Source organism: Panthera leo, chromosome A2 (genome assembly GCF_018350215.1).
Source record: "Panthera leo isolate Ple1 chromosome A2, P.leo_Ple1_pat1.1, whole genome shotgun sequence".
Taxonomy (NCBI): Eukaryota; Metazoa; Chordata; class Mammalia; order Carnivora; family Felidae; genus Panthera; species Panthera leo.
In genome coordinates, this window is record NC_056680.1 from 1,497,446 (window position 1) to 1,525,258 (window position 27,813).

Below are 27,813 nucleotides of genomic sequence, written 5' to 3' on the forward strand. Positions count from 1 at the left end.
GGGAGAAAGGGCCAGGTGGACCTGATGAAGGGAGACCCAAGATTTTTCTATGTTTACTTTCTATTTTATTTATAAGGTTTCTTTATTTTGAGGGAGGCAGAGGGAGACAGAGAGACAGGGAGAGAGAGAATGAGTGGGGCAGGGGCAGAGAGAGAGGGAGAGAATCCCAAGGAGGCTCTGCACTGTCAGTGCAGCCGTGGGGCTGGAACCCTTGAACCGTGAGATCATGACCTGAGCTGAAATCAAGAGTCAGACACTCGACCAAGTGGAGCCACCCAGGCGCCCCCCTGAATTTTTATTGCAAAGTCGGTTGCGGATATTGAAATGCTGCAGCATGAGCCAGAGATCCGTGCGTTTGGACGGAATTTACATGGCCACACGCCCCACGTCACTGACCCACGTACTGAACCTTGACATCATTCTAAGTGGGAGTCCCTCGGGGCCAATGTGACAAATCACCACCAACTGAGGGCTTAAAACCACACACATCGATTCTCTGACAGCTCTGGGGTCAGAAGTCCTAACGCCCAGGCCTGGGCAGGGCTGGTCCCCCCCCCCCCCGGGGCCCCAGGGCCACCCCCGCCTCGGGGGCCTTGACTTGTTCCCCTTTTACCAGGTGAGGTGACACATTCACACATTCCAGAACTAGGATGCGGATGTTGAGGGGGAGGTTGTGAATCAGCCAACTATACTCTACACATGCTTTTTAAAAATCAGAGTGAGACCCTCAGATTCCCTGGTGCCCCCAGATATCGGACCTCGCCACACTGATCTCACCGGGACATGAAGCCTGGGCTCACCGTCGGGCACCACATCCTCTGCTGTCCTTACCAGCAGCTCAGCTCTCACCACCTCCACGAGGCCCTCCCTGATATGCCTCTTTCCTACCCTACAGTCTGGGGGTCCCTCGCCTCTCACAGGCTCCCACAGTCTGATTTCCGTCTTGGTCCCCAGCAAGCCCAGCCCGGGGTGGGGGGCTGCCTTGAGTACCTGTGCTGATCCTGAGCTCTCCTCCACCGTGCTCTTCCGACAGAGGAGTTTCCTCCCTCACAGACAACATTTGCAGGTGCGCCCAGAGTAGACAGAAAGGAAAACGTGACATTTGCGAGACACGGGGCGGTGTCTCGGGACATCTGTGGCTGTCACAACTGAAGGGGTTCCCGGCATCGAGTGGTGGGGACCAGGGGTATGCTCAACCCCCCCCCCCCCCCCCCAGTGCCTGGGACACCCCCAGGCGTGACCGGCCCTACTGCGCATAGTGGGAATCAATTTCTGCCTCAGCCCCTGAATACCGCGGGCGGTGACCAAGATCTGACAGCAAGCAAGCCTTTTGGTGCCACATGAGATCCGGGAGGATGTTCTGACCCGGCCTCAGCGTTTGCAATCTTGGCGGAGGCGGGGGCCTGGGTCCCCTCCCCCACCACAGTCAGTGAGGCTGAGGAACATGTTCCTCATCCCAGGCGCCCCTGCCTCCCTGACAGCATGCAGAGGGAGCTGTCCCCCAGACCCAGACCCGAGAGGGTGAGTGACACTGCTCCCATATCCCCGCCACAGCGCTGGGAGGCCTTAGGATGCCCTGCCCCCTGCGGCTACTCTCCCTGGCTCTCCCTGGCCTGTCCTATCCCACCCCACACGTACCCCCCTTTCTCTCCAAGCTCTGCTCTTTTGCAAGGTGCTGCAACTTGTTTTCTAAGAGCCCCCGCCCCAGCTTTCCACCCACAACGATTCCGAATTAGAAGAGTGCTTTGGCCAGCAAGGGCACAAAACCTGTCGATGAAGAAGGGAGCCTCCCCACCTGGGTGTTGGGTCTCTCCTCTCGAGGCTCCTGCTGGTTCCCTGTGGGGTGAAGAGGGATGAATCTTATTCCCCAGACTCTGCCCCGGCACAAGACAGTCACCCGTGGGGCTGAGGCTCAACTGTGACCTCTGTCACTTTCTGGCCTCAGGCATGGGGAGTAAACACCATGTGACCCAGTGACCAGTGGCAGGTCTGGATTCCGGACTCTTGGCCCAGAATCACTCGTCAGTGCAAAACACTGGAGAGCCATCGAGAGACCAAAAAAAAAAAAAAAAAAAAAAAAAAAAGAAAGGAAGAAAAAAGATTTCAAAGCTCAGGGGCTCTTCTGGCGTCAAGAAAACAGGACCTTCGTTAGAACAAAGATACTAACCCTACAAATAGTGAGAATATTGAAGCAGCACCCCAGGGTGGGTGGGAGGGAGCCCTCACAACCAAAGCTACTAACCCTACAAATAGTGAGAATATTGAAGCAGCACCCCAGGGTGGGTGGGAGGGAGCCCTCACAACCAAAGCATGCGTCTCTGCATAACAATGGAAAACGATTAGAAAGTTCACTATCGGCAATCCACCTGCTTTTAATTTTCCCTGGGAGCTGCAACTCTAAACGAAGTCATGGATTAAATATTCTTTCCCAGGAAAATTCTTTGGTTGGCCCCCTACATGCAATTCTTACAGTTTAGAGGGAGTCTTGATAATGCATGGAGGGAAGCTGTAAATTGGACGTTGTTTTCCTTGGGAGTTACTGTATAACAAACAGTGCGATGGGCATGGAAGGGAATTCGGAGACACACAGGGGTTCAGCGCACGTGCTCTGGAGAGTGAGCTCCTGCTGGTTTGGCAATCATTCAAGGTCCCTTTGGGGAAAAGTCTGTGGCTCTAACCCAAATGGACATAGCAGAATGAAATTAAAACGAGAGGCAGGAATTGTGAAGACAAAAAACAAACAGAAGCTGCTTCAATGCTAGGTAACGCTTCGTTCGGAGCCTCTATGTAAATGTGCCGGAAACCCAAAACCATGAAACAAAGCAGGACCTGCAAAAATCAGCATTTTCCCTGATAAGTCCCAGAGTTAGCTCGCAGAGAGTGCGCTCCTGCATTTAAGCGCGGGGAGTGGCACTTCTGCCCGCGGCGGGTCTGGTGCGCGCGTCAAACGATGAGTTTCCCCGCGGGGACGCCCCGCATCGGAGCTCCCGAGGGTAAGGCTCCTTCGGAGTCCGCCAAATGCGTCTCTAACCCTGACGCTTCGCTTTCTAATTGCAGCCGTCTTAAAACGTGAAACACGAAGGCAGAAAACCCTCGTTAGGCCCGATCCTTTCGGGGTGATTCCTGCAGGTAATCCTGCCCGGGGGGGTGGCTCTGGGACCCCTCCCGCAAATACCGGGGGCCTCTGTCGTCGCCCCGTGCCGGCCGGGGGAGGGGGCCCCGCTGAAGGAAGGGACGAGGAACGGGGAACCAGGGCGGAGACGCAGCCTCCCGCCTCCCGAAGTCGCACTGAGCGAGGTGCCCCGCCCCCAGGCCCAGCTGACGCGGGCGGGGGGGACGCGCAATGCGTTCTCGGGGCCACGGCGCCCCGCCCCCCGAGGTCCCGCAGAGCGTCCTCAGGAGCGGGGGCAGGGCCCAAGGCGGCCCCGCCCCAACTCCGGCCTCCCGCCAATCAGACGCCGAGAGGGGCGGGCACGCCTGCGTTTCCGGGGGCCCCCGTGGCCCCGCCCCCTCGCGCGGCCGCGCTCCAGACGGCGAGGGGGCGTGGCCCGGACACAGCGCCTATAAAGGCGGGCGGCGGCGGCGGCGCCATTTTGCGAACGGCGAGCAGCGGCGGCGGCGCGGAGAAGCGCAGCGGAGGTTTTCTGGTTTCGGACCCCAGCGGCCGGATGGTGAAATCCTCCCTGCAGCGGATCCTCAACAGCCACTGCTTCGCCAGAGAGAAGGAGGGGGATAAACCCAGCGCCACCGTCCACGCCAGCCGCACCATGCCGCTCCTCAGCCTGCACAGCCGCGGCGGCCGCAGCAGCGAGAGGTGAGCGCCCCGCCCCCGCCCGAAGCTTCCAGAAGCGCGGCCGCGCAGGCCCGCGGGGCGCCGGCCGCGGAAGTCCGGGGAGCCCGAGGTCCGCCCCTTTGTCGAGGCCATAATCGCGGCGGGGGCGGGGCGGGTGCCCACTGTCCTCCCCCCCCCCCCCCCCCCCGACCCTACTCCCGGCGGCCCCTAGGGGTCCCCGGGGCCCGGCGGCGATCGGATTTGGGGGGCGCGAGAGTCCCTGGGACGCGGGGCGCTGTGCGCTGATCTGGGGGGCGGGCGCGGTGTTAGGGGTCGGGGGGGGCGGGTCGGGGGCGGGCTGGCCCGAGGCCGAGTCAGGCCCGCGCGAGTGCGTGCTGTGCGGGCGCGGCCGGCTGTCGTTGACCGCGGGACCCCCCCCCCCCTCCCCGCCGCGCGGCTGCCCTCGAGACACCCCCACCCCCGGGACCCCGCCACGTAGACGGCCGCGGTTCGGGGGGCCCCGGATGGGAGCCGCGCAAGATGGAGGCGACTACGGAGCCTGTTTACGCCGCGCAGCAAATGGCTGCTGGCGCTCGGGCTGCGCCGATTGTGAAAATCTCCCTCGGGGCCGAGGGCCGCGGCGGCGAGATGACGCAACCCCGGGGCCGGCGGGGGGGGGGGGTGGGGGGGGCGCCCCGCTGGCCGCGCGCCCGCCCGCCCGCCCGCCGGCCGACCGGGGTGCCGCCCGGACCCCACGAGCCCGGCGGGGCCGGCCGACGACGAAGGGAGAAGGGGAAGTGGAGCGGGTTGGGGAAGAAACGGGAAGTGGCGGCGGAGGCCGAGTCCGGGTCTGAGGCCCTGGGGGGGTGGGGGGGGGGTGGAGGACGGGAGTCGGGAGCCGGGCGGCGGCGGCGGCGGGGTCGCTGTGCCGGCGCCGCCCTGACAGCGGAAGTGGCGCCGGTGTAAACACGGCCCGGCTCACCGGCGCCGTCGGCTGCAGTTCCAGGGCCTCCGTCACCGCTCCTAACTGCTGTAGTAACCTGGGTCCGGGGCCTCGGTGGTGCTCCTGATGTCCCTCACCCACCCCTGAAGATCCCAGGTGGGCGAGGGAATAGTCAGAGGGATCACAATCTTTCAGCTAATTTATTTTACTCCGTGAGTATGCTCGCGCCGCCCGGGGGGGGGGGGCACCTGCTTCCCCGCGCGGAGCCTCCTGGGAGCCAAGGTCCCCGAGCCACTTCCCCCTTCCCCCAACCGCGTCCAGATGTCCGCGCGCCCCGGGGGTGGGGGGCGGGGGCAGGTCGCTGGGGGGCCTTCCCCGGGTTGGCTGCCGCGCGGATACAAGGTGCGGACTTGGGGCGCCCCGGCAGGATAATCGGCTGAATGTAACAGAGGAACTAACGTCTAACAACAAGACGAGGGTCCTGAACGTCCAGACCAGGCTCACGGGCTCCAAGCACGTCGACTGGAGAGCGGTGCTGAGTGGCGGCTGCCTGTACATCGAGATCCCAGGCGGGGCCCTGCCCGAGGGGAGCAAAGACAGGTAGGGGCCCCGGGCTGCCTGGGGCTGTCCCCCCCCCCCCCCGTGGGGGGGGGGAGGGGCGGGGGCGTGGCCAGCGGGCCTGGGCCCCCTCGGGGGCGAGGAGGCGCTCACACCCGCCCTTCAGCTTCGCAGTTCTTCTGGAGTTCGCGGAGGAGCAGCTTCACGCCGACCACGTCTTCATTTGCTTCCACAAGAACCGCGATGACAGAGGTGGGGGCCGTCCCGGGGGCGACCGGGTCTGCAGAGGTGATGGGAGAGGGTGTCGTCGCCCCCAAGCACCGGAGCCTCCGGGCCTCCGGTGATGGGCGCGCGGCCCCAGGGCGGCGGTGTCTCTGACGGTGTCTCCCCTGCAGCTGCCTTGCTCCGGACCTTCAGCTTTTTGGGCTTTGAGATTGTGAGACCGGGGCATCCCCTTGTCCCCAAGAGACCCGACGCTTGCTTCATGGCCTACACGTTTGAGAGAGAGTCTTCGGGGGAGGAGGAGTAGTGGCAGCACCGCCCGCCACCCCGGCGCTCTGCGGCGGGAGCCCTCGGAGCCTCTGCTGCGGTCCCTTTGCGTGTTTTGCTTTGCGTGGCCGGCGTGACCGACTGCTTCGCCGAGGGCGCAGGCGGCAGGGTGCTCGCCTCTGCTGGGTGTGTCCGCATGTTGTGATTGTGCAAATAAATGCTCACTCCAAATTAGCAGTATATTTCCTGAAGTTTAATATTGTGTTTGTGATACTGAAGTATTTGCTTTAATTCTAAATAAAAGTTTATATTTTACTTTTTTATTGCTGGTTTAAGATGATTCCAATTGTCCCTGTACTTGGAGAAGGAGTTTATTTGAAGGCTTTTGGAAATCTTCGGTCTCTGATCTTGAGAAGATAGGTGTTACTGCTCTTCCAGTGCTCGAAAACCTGAATAAAAGTGATGACACCTGCAAGACCCGTGTTGGCTCAGTGGTGTTCAGCCGGCCACTGTCCCCACCGCCCGCGACTTGAGGCGGCGGGCGTAGTGTGTCCTGAGCTGAGTGACCCTCGTTCCGGGGGTTGGGGGGGAGAAGCCAAGGCTGAGGCCTCGCCTTCCGGGCTGTGGCCGGGTTCCTGTGGGCTGGGAGGCCCTTCCCGGGCCCTGCTTGGGCCATGTCTGAACCCCACGCTTTCTCGGTCCTTCCCAGCAGCCCCACCCTTGAACCTTAGGTGCCCTTTGCTGGGATGCTGCCTGGCCCTGAAGTTTCCCCTCTGCCTGAGGCTGGGCTTATTCTGGTGGCTTGGGGCGTGGCCAGGGTTCCCAGGTCCGCCCCCAGGGGACTGTCCAGGCTAAGGTGTTGGGGAGTGTCTGGGACGTGGCCCCACCTTAGCACCGGTGCGGACCCCGAGTGCACCTGCACCCCTTGGAGAGGGCCCTGCGTGCTGTGCTGTGCTGTGCTGGGGTGGGACTGCGGCCTGCCGGGTCCTGGCAGGTGGGGGTGGGGGGCAAAGGTGGGGAAGCCGGAGGGGCCAGCAGTAGGCAGGCTAGGGGGAGGGGCCCTGAGGCATTAGATCGGCGGGACCGCAGTGCCACCTGCTGGCTGCGTCTGGGAGCATGGCCCAGGGATTCACATCCAGGCCTTGGCTGGGAGACAGGCTGGAAAAGGGGAGCAGGAAAGGTACTCGGAGGGATTGGAGTGTCTCTGGGGCTGGAGAGGGATGTTCAGCTACCTGAGGGTGCAGCCGGTCTTCAGAGGCGTGAAGGGACAAAGCTGGACAACACCAGTGCGGGGAGTGCGAGTGTGGACAAGGGGCTCGAGCTGGGGTGCTGAATGAAGGATGAGTAGGAGTCAAGCACAGGCCTTGAGGGGAGAATGATCCAGGGGAGGAAACAATTTGGGCAAGGTCTGGTGGCCAGAAAGCTCCGAGGATAGGCAATGTGGCAGGAGGGGTTGGCCAAAGAGAGCTTGTGGAATGTTGGAAGGAGCCCCACTGTATTCTGAGGGTATTAGGGAGCCATGGGAGATGTTTGAGCAGGAGAAGACCCTGGTCATACCTGGGGATTAGCCGTGATGGGGGAAGGGAAGTGAGGGGCATGACTGGAGTCCCCAGGCAAGGGCAGTGGCACCCCTCGGGGCTTCTGTGTTCATTTTTCAGAGATACTCTGTTCTTTTCCTTAGGTTCCCTGATGAGTCTTCTTGCCAGGTGATTGCATCATCCTATGCTATTAATTAAACACCTACTGTGGGGGCGCCTGGGGGGCTCAGTCGGTTAAGCGTCCGACTTCGGCTCAGGTCACGATCTCGCGGTCCGTGAGTTCGAGCCCCGCGTCGGACTCTGTGCTGACCGCTCAGCGCCTGGAGCCTGTTTCGGATTCTGTGTCTCCCCCTCTCTGACCCTCCCCCGTTCATGCTCTGTCTCTCTCTGTCTCAAAAATAAATAAACGTTAAAAAAAATTAAAAAAAAAACCCCACCTACTGTGTGTTAAGCCTGGCTTTCTGCCCTCAAGGCGCTCCCAGCCTGATGGGTGAAGTTCTTAGGTGACAGATAAGGACATAAATACTTCCCGGTGGCGACAGGTGCTCTGGGAGGAGGTGGGAGCAGAGTGAGGGGCGAAGGTGGGCCCAGGAGGGGCAACTTTGTTTGGAGCAGGTGAGATTTGGACGGTCTGGCAGAGGGAACAGCCCATGGAAAGGCTTGGTGGCTGGACAAAATTTAATTTCACGGAGCACCAGGGAGGGGGCCACGGCGGGTGCAGAGACTGGCGGGGTGGCATTGGGGCAGGTGAGTTCAGACTCCTCTGGGATGGGCTCTGCCGGGTGGGCTGGTGTCTCAGGTTCTGGGGGCTTTCCCTCCCCCCGGAGACCCCAAGCCATTCTTTTTTTTTTTTTAAGCCATTCTTGACAAGGACGTTCACACTCAGGATCACTGGTGGTCCTCAGCACAAGGGGGTGCTCCAGGGCCAGAGATGCCTCTGCTACCGGCATCGGAGGGACCGTGGCCACCTTCTCATGAAGACAGTGACCATCAGACTCCAGCACTAGAAGGGCATCCTCCTCGCCTCTGCCGGGGAGGTGGGCGGAGGGGTCCCACCCTCTCACGGAGACGGTTGATAGGGAGTGTGCACAGCTGGGGGAGGGCTGGGCCGTCCAGCGTCAGGAAGCTTCGGGAGGCGCTGGCCATTAGCCCCCTGCCTTCCTGGGGACGACTTGGGCCTAAGTCCCCAGCACGGCAGGGGGCAGGCACCCCAGAAGAGGCGTCCACATTCCCTCACTGTCGGCTGGCCTTCCGGCCCAGGTCCCCTGTGTGCCTGCCCCCCCCCCCCCCCCCCCAGCAACAGACAGGCACGCGGCCCTTGGAGGCGTCAGTCCCACAGCAGTGCCAGGGCGTGGCTCAGCGAGGCCTCGGTGGCCTCGGCCAGGTACTCACAGCACAGCCAGTCCTCCAGGCCGGGCAGTTCCCCACCCGAGGCCCGCTCGGCCAGGTGCAGGACCAGCAGCGCGCGGCGCACCTGCAGCCAGGGCCCCAGCAGCGCCCCCTGGCGGTGCAGCTCGGGCCCGGGCCCCCAGAGCAGCGCCCGCAGCGCGCCGCGCGTCTGGGCCGCCGAGGGCCGGGAGCGGGCCAGCCGGGCCGCCAGAGTCTCCAGGCCGTCGGCCAAGGGCGTGGCTGAGGGCGCGGCGAGGCCGAGGAGCGTGCGGAGCAGGCGGCCCAGCTGCGGCGCGTGGGCGCCCGGGGCTCCCGGCGGCTGTGGGTGGACGCGGCCGAAGTCGGCCAGCAGCAGGCGCGGGGGCCCGGCGGCCGCACAGCCCCGGGGCGCCGCCAGCAGCAGGTTCTCCGGCCGCAGCTCCGCCAGGGCCGCGCCGCGCGCCTCCAGCTGCTCCAGGGCCGCGCTCAGCTGCAGCAGGAGCAGGGCCGCCGCCCAGGCCAACTCCGCCGGCCGCCGCCGCGTGCCCACCTCTGCCAGCCACTGGGTCAGCGTGCGCTCCGGCACCTCGGCCGCCAGCACCACGGGGCCCGTCCAGGGCACCCCGGGCAGTGCGCCCTCGGGCACCAGGCCGCACAGCCCCTGGAGGTTGAGGTGTGGGGGCAGTGAGGCCTGAAGCTCCAGGCCCCACGGGCGAGGCTCCTCCGCTCCCGACTTGGACACCTGCGGGGGCAAAGGCGGGCCGTCAGGGCCTGACCGCCGAGACCCCGGACGAGCGCCTCCACCTGCCCGCCCCGCCCCCGCTGCGGCTTCCGGTGGCGGAGGTGGGTGGCCTCGCCTCCGGAAGCAGGGGTTCAACGTGAATTGGGATGTTCGTGGCCCACGTGATTTTAGGGAGAGCTGCGCTAAGGAGGGTGGTGTTTAGGGGTCAGACCGTGCGGCCTGCCAAAGGCGCGGGTTCTTATCGCCCCGGGCAGGGGCAGGGGCAGGGGCAGGGGCAGGGGCAGGGGCGGCGAAGGCGCCAGGGCTGGGCCTGCAGTAGAAACGCAACTGCGGCCGCGGTATAATTAAAACTTTCCAGAAGCCTCATTTTTAAAAAGCGATAAGAGACGTGAACGTAATGTTCACAGTAGTTTTTATTTGACCGGATATATCCAAGATGTTACCACGGGCCGGTCATCAACATCGAATCTATGAACGAGGGGTTTTACATGACAGTAATTTTTAGATACTAAGCCTTGGAGATCTGGTGTATGGTTGGCCCTCAGAGCACATCCCGGGCCGGACCAGCCCCGTTTCAAGTGCTCATAAGTCCTACGTGGCCGGTGGCTGCAGGACCGGCCAGCACACGGCTCTTTCTAGCAGGTCAGGAGAGCGTCAGCTCTGGGAATGAGATTCGAATCGCCAGGGGAGGGTTTTTGTGTTTGTTTGGTTGTGGATCCAGGATCCAACCGTCAACTGAACACACAGCCAGCGAGAACCTTCTCCCCACGACGCTCCAGTCTGTAAAAATTACGGGCCTGCACTAGCACGTTTTGTCAAATGGGTGAGGTTCCCTGGTGGTGTGGTTTAACAGGAATCTTGTTGGTTTTTTTTTTTTTCCTGAGTGGCGCATAAAAGACAGAAGAGCCCTTAGGACAAATGTGGTGATACTCGCATCACCCAGGAGTCCGGGACTCCCCGCAAACGCTCAAGGCACAAAGGAAACGCCCCATACGTTTGGGCAGCTCCTGACGAGGATTATTCAGTGCGGTGAACGCAGCGGCTTTCTAGCGGCAGGGTTCGTCCGAGACTGGTTACAATGCAGATTCCTAGGCTCCTGAGGGGCATGGGGGGGGGCGGCAGACAAGACCCCCAGCCATTTGCATGTCAGTGGCCCCACGCTTGAGAAACGTGGCACTGAGGGCTGTGTTAGGCCATGCTCGCTGCAAACTAGGCAGCTGAGCCCCCGCCGTGCGTGTCCTGGGTTGTGCCTAAGATGGAAAACTGGAAACTTCGGAGGAGGTGGGGTGGGGGCAGGGCTCACCTTGGCCGCCAGGAGGTGCCACGACTCGTCGCCCACCCGCACCATGCGGTAGTAGAGGGCGTCCCCGCTCTCCACGTAGGGCGAGCTGTCCAGGAGGCGGAAGCTGTGGCCGGGGTGGCAGGGGCCCGGGTGGCCCCCCAGGAGCCGGGCCTCGAGCCGGGAGTGCACAGTGCGGAGACCCTCCAGCTGCCGGGCCTCCAGGACGGCGCGCGTGTCCTCAGGGCAATTCAGGTCGTGCCAGGAGAGGCCCAGTGAGGTGTCGAGGGAGCTGAAGGGCGGCTCTGCAAGGGGACAGGCTGGCCGAGCTTGGCCGTCATCCGCCTGGCGCTCGTCCACACTGTGGGACCCCAGAAAGGGCCTCCGGGGCTGCCTTTCCGGAGCAGGGCTGCGGCTGGGGGCCCTGTGGCTGGGCAGAGACTGGGTCCTGGACAGGGTCTTCTTGGGCAGGGGTGGGGGCAGGGGCTGCGGGTCAGCCGAGGGGGGCCCAGATTTCCGGGGGGGCCGGCAGGCCTTGGAGGGCAGCAGGTGGGCGCGGACCTCACCTGGGGGGAGGGAGGGGGAGCAGGGAGGGGGTGAGGCCTCGCAGAGTCTGGGGCCTCGCGAACCTGACTCCACCCCTCAGCCTCGACTGCCTCAACAACATCCAGCTGCCCGGTGCCCCGTGGGGGTACGAACACCACCCCCCGTTTACAAAGGAGGAAACCGAGGCCCAGAGGAGTGACAGACCAGTGGTCGAGAAGTGTCCAGCCCACGGCAGGTGGTCCCCTTTGCTGCATGGCTCTGGCCAGATGACCCCCCCGTCCCCCCCCCACCCCGTGAATTCCAGCTTCCTCATTTTTACGAGCTGATGATCCCGGCCTTTTCTTAACAAAGTTTTATGAAAGATGTGGAAACAACCACTCTAAGTGAGCTCAGCCGCCATCGGGCAGGGGGCTCCCTCGAGGGTGACGAGAGACTCAGCCCTTCAGCTCAGCCACCCGCCCCTGCCAGCCCGTGTCCCCCAGCCAGGGCCCCAGGGTGGCTCACCGAGGTTGCCGTAGGTAGGCTGAGTCGGCCAGGTGGGGGCGTCAGGTGCGGGGGTCTCTGTGAGCGTCGGGGGGCTGCTCATGCTGAAGGTCAGAGTTGGGGGCGTGCGTGGGCGGGAGGAGGACTCCAGGGGGCGTGCGCGGGCGGGCCCATGCGGGAGCCAGGAGGGCTCCATGGCGTTGGTGGGGGTGCAGGGACCCAGGCAAGAGGGGCGGTCTTGGTCTTCTTGCCTGGCCTTGACCCGCTGTGTGGCTCTCTCTGGGAGGGTTTGTTGCCCTCTCTGGACTCCTGTCCTCATGGGGCAGGCAGGAATGTCACCCATCAACTTTTCAGGGCAGGGGGAAGGACCCTGTGCCTCTGTGACATGGACAGAATAGAATGTCCAGCTTCGAATGCGGGCCATTGGTGGGGGGGTGGGACAGTAGCCAGGGACCCGCTCGGGCTTCTGTCCCAGAGCTCAGCTCCTCTAGCCCCCTCGAGCCAGGCAGTGGGCAGTGGCTGCCCCCCCCCCCAGATTCCTGGTCACCCCAACCTCTGCAAGGTACAGCATCTGCCCCCTCCCTGCCGAGCACCCCTCCAGGAGCCCCTACCTGCAGAACTGGAGTGACCAGGGGCAGGGGGTGGGCCTTGGGGACAGACTCCGGGCAGCTGCCACCCCGGCCTGCCAGGACAGTGTGCCTGCGGCCGCCGTGGTCCGGAAGTGCCGTGCAACTGTCAGACCGCAGGCCGGTGTGGGGGCCTCTGTGCCACTTCCCCAGCCTGGCTCCCCGCCCGCCCTCCCAGGACACCTCCCTCAAAGGTGGGGAGGGCATTCCAGGCAGAGGGCGCCGCCTGGGCCAGGAAGGGGGGCCCCAGGGCTGCGAGCAGCGGGGGGTGACATGGGCAAGGTCCAAGGGGTCACCCCAGGGGGCCGGCGGCCAGACAAGTTAGGCTCCCCGTCTTCGGGAGGGCAGAGAGCCCCGGCAGCGCCGGGGCAGCGGGAAACACCACCGCCACCGGGGTGGCTCTGTCCTCTCTCTCTGCTTTCACCGTCCCTCGTGCAGGGCGTCTGAGAAGCCCCCAGCGCACCAGCCCCCCACCCGTCCCAGCTCCACGGAACCCGGCTCTGCTCTGACCCGCTGTGTGACGTTGGGCAAATCGCCACCCCTCTCTGTTCCGGGGAATAAAGGAGAGCAGTTCCCTTGTGCTGCCTCACGACAGTCACACCAGCTGGACTCTTCTTTCAAAAACGAAGGGGCGTCTGGGTGGCCCAGGAGGTGATGCGTCCGACTTCGGCTCAGGTCGTGATCTCGCGGTTCATGGGTTCGAGCCCCACGTCGGGCTCTGTGCTGACCGCTCGGAGCCTGGCGCCTGCTTCCGATTCCGGGTCTCCCCCTCTCTCTGCCCCTCCCCCACTCGTGCTCTGTCTCTCTCTGCCTCAAATGTAAACAAATATTTTTAAAAACTTTTGAAAACCGGAATCATCTCACTCCCCACCGGAAGCAGATGAAGCCGCTCCGTGAACCCCTTCCTCGCGGGTCCCCTGCCACACCCAGCAGCGATTTGGGTGGGCTTCGGAACCGGCGGCGGGAGGCGGGGTGCGGGCTCCAGGAACCTCGGGGCCGGATCCCACAAATGCTGGGCTGTCCCAGCTGGGGCCAGCGGGGCTGAGCAGGCGCCTCCTCACTGCCCAAACCCCGATCACGGGTTCTCGTCCTTCCCTTCACGAGACCCTGGGGGCCAGCGGCCAGGTCACGGCTCTGAGCCACGAGGACAGGGGGGAGGGGGGCCGTGCCACAGTCTCCCCTCAGGCGCAGAATGTAAGGCGAGGCCAAAACAACCCCGCGCAGCGATCCGGAGAAATAACATTTTACCGTCGTATTTACGAAGCCTCGTTGGCTCTGGCCACGGGCTGGCGGTCTGTTTTCGTGAATGAAGTTTTATTAAGAACCGGGGCCGGGCGGGGTCAGGCCAGGGCAGATCCCGTTTTTATCTAAAAGATGACTGTTTCGGTCACTGTGCATACGGGACATGAACTAATTTTGTTTATGGAATGTTGGTCCTGATGACTGTTCTGGGCGCCCCTTAGATGCGGTGCCCGAGGTGAGCGGTTCACCCACCCCGCCCTGGTCCCAGCCCTGCTGTGACAGCCATGTGGCCAGGCCGGGGGTGGCATGGGGGAGGGGCGAGCAGATGGCCAGGCTGGGACAGGGGTGAGATCTCCAGGGGCTTCTCCACCAGGACGGGGCACGGTGACAAGCAGGTGACGCATGGGGATCCCCTGCCTGCCTCAAGCCGGGCTGTGCTCGCAGTGCCCCCCCAGACCCTCCGCGGGAAGGGGGAGCACAGGGCCTACTGCCGGCACCCCCCTGAGCCCCACTGGGCAGGCCTCCCCCGAGGCTCGGGAACGGGGACCGCTTGCCTCGGCTCACCACGAAAACTGGCCATCCGCCTGTGAGTCGTCCCGTGCCCGCCCCCGCCGGCCGCTCGGCCTCCGTGTCGGGCCCTCTGGGGACTGTCCTCTTCCGTCTGACAAGCAGTCACCGAGTCCTGCGGGAGCCGAAGCCAGGATCTGCGCGTCTGGCGTGGCCCGGCGTGGCCGTGGGATGCTAAGTGCTCACGATTTCACATGACACTGGCCTTCCCGAGAAAAACGCTCTGGTTTTTGCGGCGGGCAGGGTCACGGCCCCCAGGATGTCCAGGTCCAGATGTCCGGAGCCTCTGAACCTGCTATGTGTCGTGGCGGGGAAACTGAGGCTGCAGGTGCGTCTGAGGCTCTGCTTGTTAGGCGAGGGGGTCATGACCCTGGGTTCCTGGGGGCCCAGCGTCCACACAGGTCCTCACAAGAGGGAGGCAGAGAGACGGGGCGGACCCCGTGCTGCTGGCTGTGAGGGTGGAGGAGGGGCCGACGGCCAAGGATGCGGTCCCTCCAGAAGCCGGAAAAGGGGGGAGACGGGGCCCCGGGGGAAGCCGGCCCTGCTGACTCATTTTACAGGTTTGAGCTCCAGGACTAATGAATCTCAGTTGTTTTAAGCCACTGAGTTTCGTTACGAGGGGTCACAGCTCCGGGACTCCCCCGAGAGGGTGCTGGCCGGAGGAAACTGCCCTCCTTCCTAGCTCCATCTGGGAGGGGAAATCGAGACAGGGATGTTCAGCGTCCCTGCCCCGGGCCCACGTGTGCTACCTGGACCTGTGTCCTGTGTTTTGGGGGACCCCACGGACACCCTCTGAGGGGCCCCCCCTCGGTTTCCAGCCACCAACAGGCCGGGTCCTCTTTAGCCGGGCCTAGGCTGCCCCAGGAAGGAGGACCCCTCAGCCACGCCCCTGGAATAAGACGGGATTCAGGAAATCCCGGGTCTTGAACCCGGTTCAAGGGGAAGGGAGGCTCTGAGGGAGGGTCCCATGGCCCAGCACCCTCGCCTCCCGGCTCCTTTTCAATCAGGCACGGGGCGGGGCGGGGGGGGGGGCGCATCCCACAGCCCTGACATGTCCCCAGCTTCAAATGGGGAACTGAGACCCAGAGTGACACCGAGTGGCATTTGAGAACTGCCCCTGGCCACCTCGCCCAGGTCAGAGTCTGCTGACCACTCTGACTCGGCCTACCTCTTTCCAGAAAGAGCGCAGGCTCTCGGGAGCTGAGTTTCCAGCTCAGACGGGCTCTGGGCCCGAGTTTCCCTCACTCTGCAGTGCGGATAAAGCTGCCTGCTCTCGGAGGCGCCTGGCTGGCTCCGTCGGAAGGGCCCGTGGCTCTTGATTTCGGGGTCGTGGGTTCGAGCCCCACCTTGAACATAACATACTTAAATAAATAAGTCTTTAAAAAAAAAAAAAAGCTGCCTGCTTTCTCTCAGAGGCCTCAGAAGCAGGGAAACTGATGGGACCCCTTAGAAGAGGACAGACACCCCCCACCCCCACCCCCGGCCTGGCGGAAGCTGCCAGCTGTGAGGGCACAGCAGGAGTGCCCCACCTCCCCTTAGCTGGGGGCTCTGGGCAGATGCCCTCCATCCTCTGGCCCTCCCTGTGCCTCTCTGTAAAGCGAGGTCATGACAGGACCCGGCTCCCAGGGTGTCACCTGCATGGCAGGAGCTGGGGAACAGCACGTGGGACAGATCGGGCACTCCCGAAGTGCTACTGTAACGTCATCTCAGCAGGCCACTGTCACTCCACAAACACCTGTTTCCCCTGGGGACCCCAGAAGCCACTGCTTCCTGCCCTCACTCCTCCCATGAGAATTAAAAACAAACAGGGGCGCCTGGGTGGCTCAGTCGGTTAAGCGGCCGACTTCGGCTCAGGTCACAATCTCACGGTCTGTGGGTTCGAGCCCCGCGTCGGGCTCTGGGCTGATGGCTCAGAGCCTGGAGCCTGCTTCCGATTCTGTGTCTCCCTCTCTATCTGCTCCTCCCCTGTTCATGCTCTGTCTCTCTCTGTCTCAAAAATAAATAAAAAGCGTTAAAAAAAAATTAAAAAAAATAAAAACAAACAAACAAAAACAAAAAAACTGAGTCTGTTATTAAATCAGCTTCATTTTATTAGATTCCAACCAAATACAGCAGGAGGGGGCTGCGGGGCTAGGGGGCTGGGGGGTGCTGGGGGGCTGGGGGTCTTGGTTCCTGTTAGGATGGGGGGCTGGGGGGGGTCTCGGTTCATGTTGGGATGGGGGTTGGGCAGAGGGGGTGGGAGATCCCACTTTGCTGACTTTCCGTCAAGTCCTAACGCTGCTGTGAGAACACACCCCTCCCATCTTTGACGATGGTAAAGGCACTTGGATGTCATTTTGAGGGGCCCTTGGGGTTGTTATGGCAACCAAGGTTAGGAGGATGTGAAGGGGGAAAACTAGTCAGTTCTGCCCAACTCGGGTGGGGTTTGGGGTCGCAGGGCACCCCCTTTGGCCGTCACCATGTCCGCCATGAGTGAGGTTGAGGCGGGGTCAGCGGCCCGTCACCCGGCCCCGCTGGCCCGTTTGCGGCCGTGGGAGAAGGACCAGGGCGTCCCGACGCTTGCAGCCACACATCCCGGGGAGAACGGCCCGTACCCCCCTCCGAGTTCCGTGTGAATCCTTTGCCCCAAACCCCCAGTGTTCACCCAGCTTTGTCTCTGGCTCCTCTCGGAAAGATCTTGAAGGATCAAGGATCCCAGTCAACCGCGAAGCCCATCCATGGGCCTGGCCTCTGTATATGCGGCGGTGGATCTGACCTCAGACCCATTTTACAGATGAGGACACTGTAGTCCTCAGTGGTTCTCAGTCACCAGATAAAATTACCCACGTGGGCAGGAAGAGGGCTGGTTTCGAGCCTTCCTGTAAGGTCCTTAAGAATACTGTCCCGACCTCCTGGCGGGCGGCCAAGCTCCTGACTAGTCGAGGGGTCCCGCAACATTTCCCGCGCCCCTTCCTCCGATGATGGCCTGTCATCTGGCCCAGGTGGAGGGCGGGGGCGATAATCAGCCTGGGAGAGGCAGGGTCACGGATGGACCCAGTGTGGTGTCTGAATATTTCTGCAAAACCTCAGTTCCTGTTGCTTACCCCCAGTGATGGGGAACTCGCTATCTGAAGAGTAAAGGGGCAGTGACCTTGGGCAAGCTCTTCCTCAGCCTGAGCTATAGTCTGCCCTCGGCTCCCTTGATCTTAGCGCGAGTTCTGCCCCAAAGGGGCAGACACCGAGGGACCTCTGCTCCCAACAGCCGGGTCCAGACCCTCCCTGCAGCCTGCACCCCGTCCTGGCCTCGTTCTCCATGGCTGCCCCTGTAGCGCACCTAACGGGGACCCCAAGAACCTCCCACACTCTCTGGCCTCGCTCCCCACACGCGCGGTGCGTCACAGGGCTGGGCACGGGAGGGCCACCCTCGGGGCTCATCTGAGGCTGGCTCAGGGGTAGTGTGGACTCAGGGAGGAGGGTCACTCCAGAGGCCATGCTCCCGAGCCAGGGGCCAGGGCAGCTGTGCCTCCCGTGTGGCATGGACACAGGAAGCAGGTGGCAGCCGTTAGGGGTGCCGGAGGGCGCTAGGGAAATGGCTTCTAGTGGGCAGCCCGCCCTGCTGGGCCAGGGGTCCTGGTGGGAGGGAGTCTGGGGGCGGAGACGGGGGCGGGGAGGGGGGCTAGCATGCAGCGTGCTGGGCCCCTGGGGGGAGCATTTACACGCTCAGCCAGACTTTCCTCCAGCCCCGAGATGCCCGGTGGGTCAGGAGCTGGGTGTGAGCTGAGCGTGTCCTGGCTGGGAGCCGACCGTGTTCCCAGCGTAGGCCGGGCACGTCCCAAGTGTGAGCTGTGTGTCTCGGGTGGGCCGTGTGTCAGCTGCGAGTGTCCTGAGTGCGAGTGGGGTGTGTCCCAGGTGTGAGCGGTGGTCTCCCGAGAGCTGTGCAGGCCCGCCGGGAGCTCAGCGGCCGGGCACACCTGTTCGGGGTCAGCCGGGTAGGAGGTGTGAGCGCTCCGTCTCGTGTGGGTTGTGTCCTTGGTGTGAACGCGTGCGTGCCGCTGGATGTGAGGTGCGGTGTGGGGCATCCGGGTGTGGCCCGTAGGGGCTTTCGCGGGCCTCCCCCGGGGGCCGGGTTGCTCTCCGCGCGTTGGACCATCTCCCCCCTCCCCGCCCCCCCCCGTGTGAACTACTTGCTCTGGGGAGGAGGCTGGGGGGGGGGGTGGCTGGCGGCTCCGGCGGCTCCGAACTCCCACCCCGCCCAGCTCGGGACCCCGGCGGGGGCAGGAAGACGGGGTGAAACCTTTAGAAAATGCTTTGCGAAACAATGCAAAAATGCGTCCTGATGAAAAAAGTCCTGTGGTCGGGTCTCTACAAAAAAAGGGGAAGTTCCGCCAGGAGGCGGCCGCGGGGAGGGAGCCCCCCCCCTCCCCGCTCCGGGAAATGCATAGGTGGTCGTCAGCCGGGCCCGCGTGGGGGCGCCCGGACCCTCTCAGATCATCTTCATGGTGAACTTGCGCGCCCCCCCCTGGCCCGCGGCGGCGGCCGGCCCGTCCACCTTGCGGAAGGAGTACTCCACCGAGAAGTTGTTCTTATGCTGCCCGCGGCCGCGGCTCCACACGAACAGCAGCAGGAAGCAGAAGAGGACGACGCCCAGGAAGGTGATGCAGCCCATGGCGGTGGACACCAGGATGGTGGTGAGGTCCAGCGGGAAGCGCGCGGCCGCCTGCGTGTCGTTGCGGGCCTCGCCCGGGGTCCGGTTGGCGGCGGGCTCGGGCTGCACGGTCAGCGTGGCGAAGTAGGTGTCGTTGCCGCCCGCGTTGCTGGCCACGCACGTGTACGTGCCGCTGTCCTGCGGGCGCGCGCCGCGGATCTCCAGCGTGCCCCCCGGCAGCACGCGCGCGCGCCCGGCGCTGGCGGCGGTCACGGCGCGGTGGCGCGGCGTCACCCAGGCCACGGCGGGCGCGGGCTCGCCCTCGGCGCGGCACTGGAAGCGCACGTCGTCGCCCGCGGCGGCCGTGACGCGCTGCAGCCGCCGCTCGCGGATCTTGGGCTTGCGGCACACGAAGTACTCGAAGAGCACGGAGTCGGGCAGGTTGCGCAGCGCGTCGCCGCGCACCTCGGCGGGGGTGGCGCAGGCCGGGAGCCGCCCGTCGAAGTTGAGGGTCTTCCGGCGCTGCACGATCCAGAGCAGGCGACAGTCGCAGGCCAGCGGGTTCCCGTCCACGCGCAGCGTCTCCAGCGTGTTGACCGAGTGGAAGGTGCTCTCCTCCAGCGTGGACAGCAGGTTGTTGGAGAGGTTGAGCAGGCGGATCTGCCGCAGCCCCAGGAAGGCCTGCGGCTCCACCACGGCCAGCAGGGCGCCGGCCAGGTGCAGCTCGCGCAGGCGGACCAGGTCGCGGAAGGAGCCGCGCGGCACCGTGCTGATGGGGTTGTGGGACAGGTTGAGGCAGGTGAGGTGGGCCTGGTGGCGGAGCGCGGCCGCCGGCACGGCGGTGATGTTGGTGTGCGTGACGGACAGCGAGGTCAGGTTGAGGCCCTGCAGGCTGCCGGCGGCCACCTCCTCCAGCAGCGGCCAGTTGTCGATCTCCAGGTGCAGCAGGCCGGGCAGCCTGCGGAAGTTCTGGTCCTCCAGGGCGGCGATGGCCAGGTGGCGCAGCCGCAGGGCGCCCAGGCCCCGCAGGTGGCCCAGGGACTCGCCCGACAGCGCCGTGAGGTTGCAGCGCTCCAGGGTCAGCTCCTCGAGCGCCAGCAGCCCCGCGAAGGCCCGGCGCGAGATGAACACCAGGTGGTTGTCGCCCACCTCCAGCCGGCGGAGGCTGCGCAGGTCCTGGAAGGTGTAGTCCAGGAGGATGACCAGCTTGTTCTCGCTCAGGTCCAGCAGCGTGAGGTTGTCCAGGCGCGTGAAGACGCCGGGCGGGAGGAGCTTGAGCAGGTTGCCCCGGAGGCGCAGGACGCGCAGGCGCGGCAGGTTGGCGAAGGCGCCCGGCTCCACGTGCGCGATCACGTTCTCGCTCAGGTCCAGCTCCTCCAGCAGCGGCAGCGCGGCCAGGTCGCCCGGGTTCAGGCAGCGGATGCGGTTGCGGCTGAGCTCCAGCAGGCGCGTCTCGGCCGGGATGCCGTCGGGCACGGCGGTCAGCCGGCGCCGGGGACAGGCCACCGCGCGCGTCTGCGCCGTGCACTCGCAGCGGGCGGGGCAGCCGCCGGCCGGGGGCGGCGCCGCGGGCAGGAGCAGGAGCTGCAGGCTCAGGACGCACAGCCAGCAGGTCATGGTGCGGAGCCTGGGCCTAGGGCCGCGCCACCATCGTCGTGGGCACCTGAGGGTTGCGGGGGGGGGGGGGGGGGGAGCAGCGTTAGCACGCGTGCGCAAGACGCGGTTCTCCGCCGTGGGGCCCGCAGTCCCGCTCCTGGGCGCGCCCCCACAAAACCTGTGCCCGCGGTACCCACCACAGCCAACAGCTGCAAACCAGCCAAATGCCCATCAACAGACGAACAGAAACGTGCTCCGTCCACACGGAACGTCACTCGGTCCCCAGCAGGAGCGAGGCGCCCGCCCCCGCCGCCCCGCGGACGGACCCCGAACACACGGCGCTCAGGGAGGGAACCGGGCACGAGACGCCACGCGGGGTGTGAGTCCGCGGGTGTGAAACGTCCAGAACAGGCTCATCCACGGACGGGAAGGGGGCTCCTGGGAGCCGGGGGCTGGGGAGGGGGTGAGGGGTGACAGCGCACGGGGACGAGACTTCTTTTGGGGGTTATGGAATGTTCTGGATTTAGACGGTGCTGATGGTTGCACAGCTCTGTGAATATACTAAAAGCCAATGAAATGTATACTTTAAATTTTCTTAATGTTTGTTTATTTTTGAGAGAGAAAGGGAGTGTAAGCGGGGGAAGGGCAGAGAGAGAGAGAGGGAGACACAGAATCCGAAGCAGGCTCCAGGCTCCAAGCTGTCAGCACAGAGCCCACCCGATGTGGGGCTTGAACTCACCAACCACGAGTTCATGACCTGAGCGGAAGTCAGACACTTAACGGACTGAGCCACCCAGGCACCCCTGAAATGTATACTTTAAAAGGGCAAGTTTGTGTTATGTGAATTTTATCATAATAAAAAATAAATTGCAAGAGGAAACATTTATTGAACTGGAGAAGAGCTTCACAAATCTAGGTTAAATTTTGGGATACAGCCCCCAGAACACTTACTGAGTGCCTACTGTATACCAGTCTCCAAACACACTGATGAACAAGGCAGGTGTAGACCCCGACCTCCTGGGGTTCACATCCACCCTGTGGGGATACAGGTGGTCTAAATATCCCCCCCTGCCCCCCCCCCCCCCGAGGCCTTACCAGGCCCCCCCCCCCCCACCCGTCTTGCCCTTCCTCAGTTCCCTGTGTCTACACCGGTCCAACCAGCACATGAAATTACAGGTTAACACCCTGTTCGTGGTCTGCTCCCTGTGGATTGTAACCTCTCCAAGGCACTTGTCTTCATCACTTCCGGTTTCTCAGAGCCTAGACCCGGCACCTGCTTGATGACCTTCGGGGCTCAGTCAACACAAGCAGCAAGACCAGAGAATGTGCCCCGGGTGCTCTGAAAGGAAGAGTCGGTGATCCCGGGGGAAAGAGGTGCAGCTGGAAAGGTGACACGTGAGCTGAGACCCAGATGTGGGTGGACCCTAACGCAGACACAAAGGACGGTCAGGGAGGTGCCCGCGGTGTCCGGGGAAGGGAGGGCCGGGCTGGCGGAGCAGCCAGTGCAAAGGCCCTGAGGCAGAAGGAGTGAGTGAAGGGGTTGGGGGAGGGAGGCCAGATGGTGTGGGGCGTGCAGGGCCCCGGGCCTGCCCATCTCGCCTGCTGGCCCCGCCACCCCTTACCCCTCCCCGCACTCTTCTGGGCTGCAGCCCAGATCCCGGGGGTCAAGGTGGGGTGTGGGTGGGGAGGCTCCAGCCAGATGGCAGGGATGGGGGCTGCCCCGTCAGCCGGTCCGCTATTTCCGGCATCTTAGCAGCTGCAGCCCCCCAAGGCTCCCCCCGACCCCCGCCTCGTCCCAGGAGAGGCTGCCTGTTTCCGCGCTGTCCCCAGAGGCCCTGCTCGGCGGGGCTCAGGCAACAGATCCTCGTCGACTCAACATCTGCGAGGCCAGCGCCTGCCTTCCTGGGCCCTTTGGGAAAGTAACACACGGAGCCCCCGAGTAACTGCCACCGAACGCTGGGGGAGAGTCACGTAACAGGGGGGAGAGTCTGCGCTCTGCAGGTGCCATCCAGTGAAGATGGGGTCACCCTGGGGCAAGGCGGCCCTCGTCCAGCCACCGGCGATTTGACGAAGAGCGGAGATTCGGACGCAGACGCGCAGGCAAGACGGCTCTGTGTCGGCGGGTTGGAGGGTGCACCCGCGAGCCACGGGACACCGCAGGTCACCGGTCACCCCCAAGAGCTGGAAGAGGCAAGGGAGGATCCTCCCCCAGAGCCCTGAGCGGGGGCCCAGCCCGGGAGGGGGGGGGTCCCTTGAGTTTGCGCTTCTGGCCTCCGGAACACAGAGAGAACACACTCCTGTCGTTTTCAGCCGCCGCGATTGTGGCGTTTTGCGAAGGGGGCCTCGGGGCACTGGCGCAAGACTTCAAGAGGGGCCGTGGATCCCTGACAAAGACCACGCGGGAGCAGACGCCATGGCCACGCAGGTTTGCTGCCTGTCGCGTGAAAGCGCGGACTGGGGCTAACCCACGTGTCCATCAGCGGGGGAGGAAGTAAGCTGTGACCCCCGGTTGTGGCGGGGCTCTGGGAGACACGGACGGACCCGCAGAGAAAGACAGCCGGGGTGCAGTTAGACGGGGCTTAGAGACAAACCGGCTTGCCAAGCAATTACGGACAGCATAGCCCTGTTCACGGCAAAATACGGGAACACAGAACACCAAACGGAACTCTCGACTCGGGCGGACGCGTGAATCCGTGGGCAGGTGCCCCCCCAAAACGCCCGGGGACTCACACACCGCACGGGACAGCACCGTGAGCGGTGGGAAGCGAGCATCATCCTGTGTCTGGGATGTCACGGGTCCCCGCTCCCTGCCCCCGGCTGGCGGACGTGGGGAGGCTGTGGGAGGGAGCGAGAGCTGGCTGCTTGTGCCCTCCCCCTGCAGCTGTCCTTAATTCTGACCTGGGCATTGCAGGGACACGGTCTTTCCCCAAGGCAAACTTCCTTCTGAGGCTGTTTTTCTAGGTCATTCCCTCCCATGTTGTTGCCCTGAACAGCACACGGAGAGGCCGTGTCCCAGGAGGGGACAAGAGAGCCAGAACGGACGGTGCCCTGTTCAGCTGCCCGACTCACAATTCTGGCAACTTCCTAACTTAAACTAGTCCCTGAGTGTGAGGTTACTCCTGGGTCCCTGTCCCAGCCTGTGCTGTTCCCTGTGGTCAAGGGGTAACTGTCCTCTCCCCGGAGAACTGGGGACAGGGCCTCTGACTGTAAGGACTTGGGGCCTCTCTGGCTTTGCCCCAACGAGGAAATGGGCGGTATGGCTCAGCCCCCAAACAGATTCCTTGTGCGGGCAGAACTGCCTGCTTTGTTCTTTCTGCAGCAGAGAATTTCAGCCCCCTCGAGTATAATTTAGTCCTCCCTGAGGCCCCCAAGGCCCTGCACGACTTGCCCCCGTCCCCTCTCTGCCCTCCCCTCCTCCCTCTCTCCCCCTTGCTAACTCTGCTCCAGCCACACGGGCCTTCATGCTGTCCCTCCAACACGCCAGACAGGTCCTGCCCCAGGACCTTTGCACACGATGTTCCCCCTGCCTGGAACACCTTCCCTGCATGGCTCTCTCCCTGACTTTATTTGGGTCTCACCCCTAATGTCACTCCCCTGGTGACTCTCTGTACTACAGTCCCCATCCTCGTCTATTTTTTTGAGCACGCTCTACACCCAAAGTGGGGCTCAAACTCAAGAGTTGCACACTCCACTGACGGAGCCAGCCAGGTGTCCCCATCCTAGTCTCTCTAAATGCTATTAAACCCTTGTTTATTGCTGGTCTCCCGTCAGCCGGACTGTGAACCTCCCCCTCCTCCTCCTCAGGGCAAACGCCTCTGCTCTGTGCCAGCCCTGGGGTCAGGGCTCCACCTGGATGGTCCCACAACAATCACATGGTGGGGGGGGGGACACGCTGCTGTCACCTTAACTTTACAGACAGGAACACTGAGGCTCAAAGCAACCTAAGTCACCTGCTCTGGTCCACACAGCACATCAGAGGTGGCAGGGGATGGTCTCGGGCGAAGCCGGCTACGATTTGCAACACGGCTCTGCTTCTCCTGGTCCTAGTTTTTAAGAATTTTTTAATTGAGTATAGTTGGCATACAACGTTACCTTAGCTTCGGGGATGTCCTTAAGAATGACTTCTGTTGTCACCTCTGGAGACACCATCACGCTGTTTCCCCTCATTCACTGCCTCTGTCCACCAGTCAGTCAACAAACACCTACCATGTGGGGAACATTTTCCAGGTCCGGGGGACACGGAGCACGGAAGACCGAGAGCTCGCTTTCTTGGAGCCGAACGATATCAAAGGAGGTAAATGCACGTGCCCTCTCCCGCCTCCCGGGGCCGCCGGCGGAGAAACGTATATCCGGGGAAGGGACGGCGTGGCGAGGGGGCTGCGAAGATCTAATCTACCGAGAGAGGAATGTTCCATCAGAGACCGAGCAGATGGCTCAGGGGGGGCGGTCGGGTGGAGGGCACATCAGGGGCAAACGCCGCGAGCGGGGGCCGCGCGGTCCAGGCAAGGCGCTGAGGCCAGAGAGGAGGGCGGACTGTTGAAAAATTTTAAGTTGTTTTTAAGTTGGAAAGAATTCTCAAAAATTAGCCGGCACAGGATATGGGTAAGGACGAAATCTGGAAGGCATCAGGCGACGAGAGGTTGGCCCGGCTTATGGTACAGCAGGTGCTGTCCGTCCCCGCCCCTTGTGACCTGTGATGAGCAGTGCACCCTCTCTGTGCCTTGCCTGTCACAGGAGCGGGGCCGCCCAGGCTGGGACCCAGCTTGTCACCCGAAACCTCCTCTCAGGCACGGCCTCGTCGTCTCCACGGGGGCGGGGGCGCGGGGGGCCGGAGCTTCTGACGCCTCCCCCGGAGGTCCTGGGTACCCCCTGTGTCTGTCGCTCTCGGATGGTCGAGGGGCTGGGCATCCCGGGAAGGAAGGGCCCCTCTGCAGACCGGTTTCCTCTCCCGGGGCCTCAGGGTGGCATCAGGAGGCCGGGACCCTGGGTTCCCTCTCCGGTAGAGGTCTGGATTTGGGTCCTGCCTCTGCGGGGTCGTTAGAGCCCGGGGCCCGTTCCCTGCCGGAGGCGAAGGGGTCAGCAGAACAGATGCTGCAGGAAGGGCGGGCCAGGGCACAGGCGGGGCGGTGGGACCGCTTCACCATTCTCTGCCCCCCCGGGGCCGCGGCCCTGGGGGAGGTGACGCCCACCTGCGCCCAGACCCTGCGTCCCCGCCCTGCCCAGCACCTGGCACCCACCTGAGGCCCCTCCTCCCGGCTGCCCAGACTAACTGCCACTGTTAGCTGATGACCCTGGTTTTGTGTCTCGGGCAGCACGTCTCCCCTGAGCTCCAGTCCTGGGGACCCGGCCGCATGCCCGACCTCTCCTCGGGGTGGGGGGGTGCAGCACCCAGGCAACGGGGAGCCGTCCCCGCTCCACCCCCCCGCCCCGCCTCCCGCACGAGCTGGGATCGTGGCAACCCCCCACCCCCGGCCAATCCGTCAGCAGGTGCCGTGAGCCCCACCTCCGAGCACATCCCAGCTCCCCCTCGCTCTGATCTCCTGTCACTGCTGGGCCACCGCCAACCCACTGCAGGCCAGCTCACACCTGAGCTCTCAACAGACGTCCTCTGCGGCCTCAGGGTTCCCATCTGCACAATGACACCGGGGGATGTGGGAGGGTTGGATGACAGCCGTCACCACTGAGGGGTGACGTCATTCTCCGGGGGGCCGTCCCAGGCACTGCGGGGTGTTCAGCAGCGTCCCCGGCCCCCACCCGCTCGACGCCAGGGGCATCGCCAGTCGTGACAACCACAGATGTCCCCAGACGGGGAGGCAGGACCACCCCAGGTGACAGCCCCATCTACGGATGCGCGGCACACGGCAGGCGCGCACTTGACGCCCCAGGAGGAAGTGAGCTGATTATCAGCCTGTGTTACAGACGGGAGAGCAGAGGCCCAGAGAGGGGAAGCCACCCGGCCAGGGCCACGGAGCAGGTGACAAGCAGATCCGGGACTCGAGCCCACGCCCCGTTCTCCACGGCTCTCCCAGGGTCAGGGGACCCCCGTGCTCCACAGAACCACGACCTCTGTCAGCTCCGCAGACCCAGGGGCCTGCCCTGAGCCAGCCGGGCAGGACGGTGGGGCCCCCGGGACCGCAGCCCCTCCTCCCACACCACACAAAGCTTTGGGGTCGGCAAGCCTGGGCGCCGGGATGAGGGCCGAAGGGCATTTCCTCCCTGCTGTGGCCAGGTGACGGTGCTGCGCCCGGGAGCCCCTCCAGGGCCTCTGCCACCCCGTTTTCCAGCCGGGCAAGCACTCAGGGAGCTGGTCGCCCGAACCTCCCCGCCCTTCTTCCCACCTGCATGCAAATCCCTCGGGGGCCGAGCCATCCCGGCCCCGCGTCCAGTGGGCAGGTGACTTGTGTTGCAAGGACAGAGTGTCACTGCCATGACCAGGCCCTCTGCAGGGCGGCTGCGGTCACCACGGACGGGGGTCCGGGGGGTGGAGACACCCCGCTACCCGGTCACCCTGTGTGCCCATTTCTCCTCCTGAAACCTACCGTGTGGCAGGTCCCGACCGGGGCTGGGCCTTTGTGGCCGCATGTGTCCCGTTTCAAGTTTTTAACTCAGCGTCTTTAGTTCCCTCACGGCGTCGTGCAACCATCACCTCTCTCCAATTCCAGAACATTCCATCTCCCCAAAAGGAATCCCCGTCCTCATCAGCCATCACCTCCACCCCCCTCCCCAGCCCCCACGTTTCACACACGTGGACTCATACCCCGTGTGGCCTCTCGTGTCCGGTTCCCTCCCGGGGCATCGTGTTGGGGGGGCAAGCAGACAGGAATCGTGAAAATGGTTACTGGCAGCAGGATGGTTTGGGAAAAGTGGGGGGGTCTATTATGGTCTGATGCTTGGTCCCACAAGGCCTGGGGAGGCCTCACCGAGTTGACCTGAACGGGAGGGCTGGCGGAACGGCCACTCCTACGATGCCTATATCCTGCTCCCTGGAACCCCTGAATGTCGCCCTAGGTGGCCACCAGGATCCCGTTTGCCAGTGACCTTAAGGATACCGTTGAGCTGACCTCAAGATGGGGACACTGTCCCAGACGACTGGGGGGGCCCAGCATCCCCACGAGGTCCCCACGAGAGCGAGGCAGAGAGCCAGGCGGACCCCGTGCCGCCGGCCGTGAGGAAGGAGGGGCCGTGGGCCCAGGATGCGGCACCTCTGGAAGCCGGAAAAGGGGGGAGACGGGGCTCCCTGGGGCCCCGGGGGCAACCGGCCCTGCCCACGCCTGGGTCTTAGGACTTCTGAGCCCAGAGCTGTCAGAGAACCAGTGTGTGTGGTTTTAAGCCCTAGGTTGGTGGCGGTTTGTGACAGTGGCCCGGGAGAGGCGTGTGGTCTTGAAGAGGTGGGCGGAGGTCCCCGCAGAGCTGTGGGCCTCCTTCCAGGGGCTGGGGAGA

The 27,813-nt window shown here is 63.9% G+C and overlaps 3 protein-coding genes and 1 long non-coding RNA gene across 10 annotated transcripts; 2 read left to right on the forward strand and 2 right to left on the reverse strand.

Annotated features, from left to right (window-relative positions):
• Positions 1–3,577: 3,577 nt before the first annotated feature.
• Positions 3,578–6,237, forward strand: OAZ1 (ornithine decarboxylase antizyme 1). The gene is given in 6 exon segments (XM_042927892.1): positions 3,578–3,814; positions 4,773–4,839; positions 4,841–4,927; positions 5,143–5,315; positions 5,440–5,525; positions 5,669–6,237. Coding segments are annotated over 6 exon segments (693 nt in total). The 5' UTR covers positions 3,578–3,668; the 3' UTR covers positions 5,803–6,237.
• Positions 6,238–7,673: 1,436 nt separating this feature from the next.
• On the reverse strand, positions 7,674–13,027 carry PEAK3 (PEAK family member 3). Of its 7 annotated transcripts, none has more exons than XM_042927898.1 (4): positions 12,855–13,027; positions 11,740–11,822; positions 10,714–11,255; positions 7,674–9,410 (listed from the first exon to the last, which is right to left on the reverse strand). In XM_042927898.1, exons 2-4 carry the CDS (start codon positions 11,819–11,821, stop codon positions 8,628–8,630), a joined length of 1,407 nt encoding a protein of 468 aa, XP_042783832.1. In that variant the 5' UTR covers position 11,822; positions 12,855–13,027; the 3' UTR covers positions 7,674–8,627. The 7 variants fall into 7 exon arrangements, with proteins under 7 accessions (XP_042783832.1, XP_042783831.1, XP_042783829.1 ...); XM_042927897.1 differs by having other exon boundaries at positions 11,740–12,027; XM_042927895.1 differs by having other exon boundaries at positions 11,740–12,096.
• A 5,337-nt stretch (positions 13,028–18,364) lies between these two features.
• LINGO3 (leucine rich repeat and Ig domain containing 3) lies at positions 18,365–20,433 on the reverse strand. The gene has a single exon (XM_042927901.1). The coding sequence runs from the start codon at positions 20,392–20,394 to the stop codon at positions 18,616–18,618; it is 1,779 nt and encodes a 592-aa protein (XP_042783835.1). The 5' UTR covers positions 20,395–20,433; the 3' UTR covers positions 18,365–18,615.
• A 2,253-nt stretch (positions 20,434–22,686) lies between these two features.
• Positions 22,687–27,537, forward strand: LOC122213719. The gene is made up of 3 exons (XR_006199619.1): positions 22,687–22,798; positions 24,601–24,667; positions 26,091–27,537. It is a non-coding gene; the product is annotated as an uncharacterized LOC122213719 (long non-coding RNA).
• Positions 27,538–27,813: the final 276 nt, after the last annotated feature.

What these genes read in the sequence shown, in the direction of transcription:
- LINGO3 (XM_042927901.1), bottom strand. Translation starts at nt 20,394, where the DNA reads ATGACCTGCTGGCTGTGCGTCCTGAGCCTGCAGCTCCTGCTCCTGCCC.
- PEAK3 (XM_042927893.1), bottom strand. Translation starts at nt 12,142, where the DNA reads ATGGCCCGCATTCGAAGCTGGACATTCTATTCTGTCCATGTCACAGAG. An exon ending in GCCTACCTACGGCAACCTCG is followed by an intron (nt 11,256 to 11,739) that starts GTGAGCCACCCT and finishes CCCTCCCCCCAG; the next exon opens with GTGAGGTCCGCGCCCACCTG. An exon ending in GGCACCTCCTGGCGGCCAAG is followed by an intron (nt 9,411 to 10,713) that starts GTGAGCCCTGCC and finishes TTGCCCCCGCAG; the next exon opens with GTGTCCAAGTCGGGAGCGGA.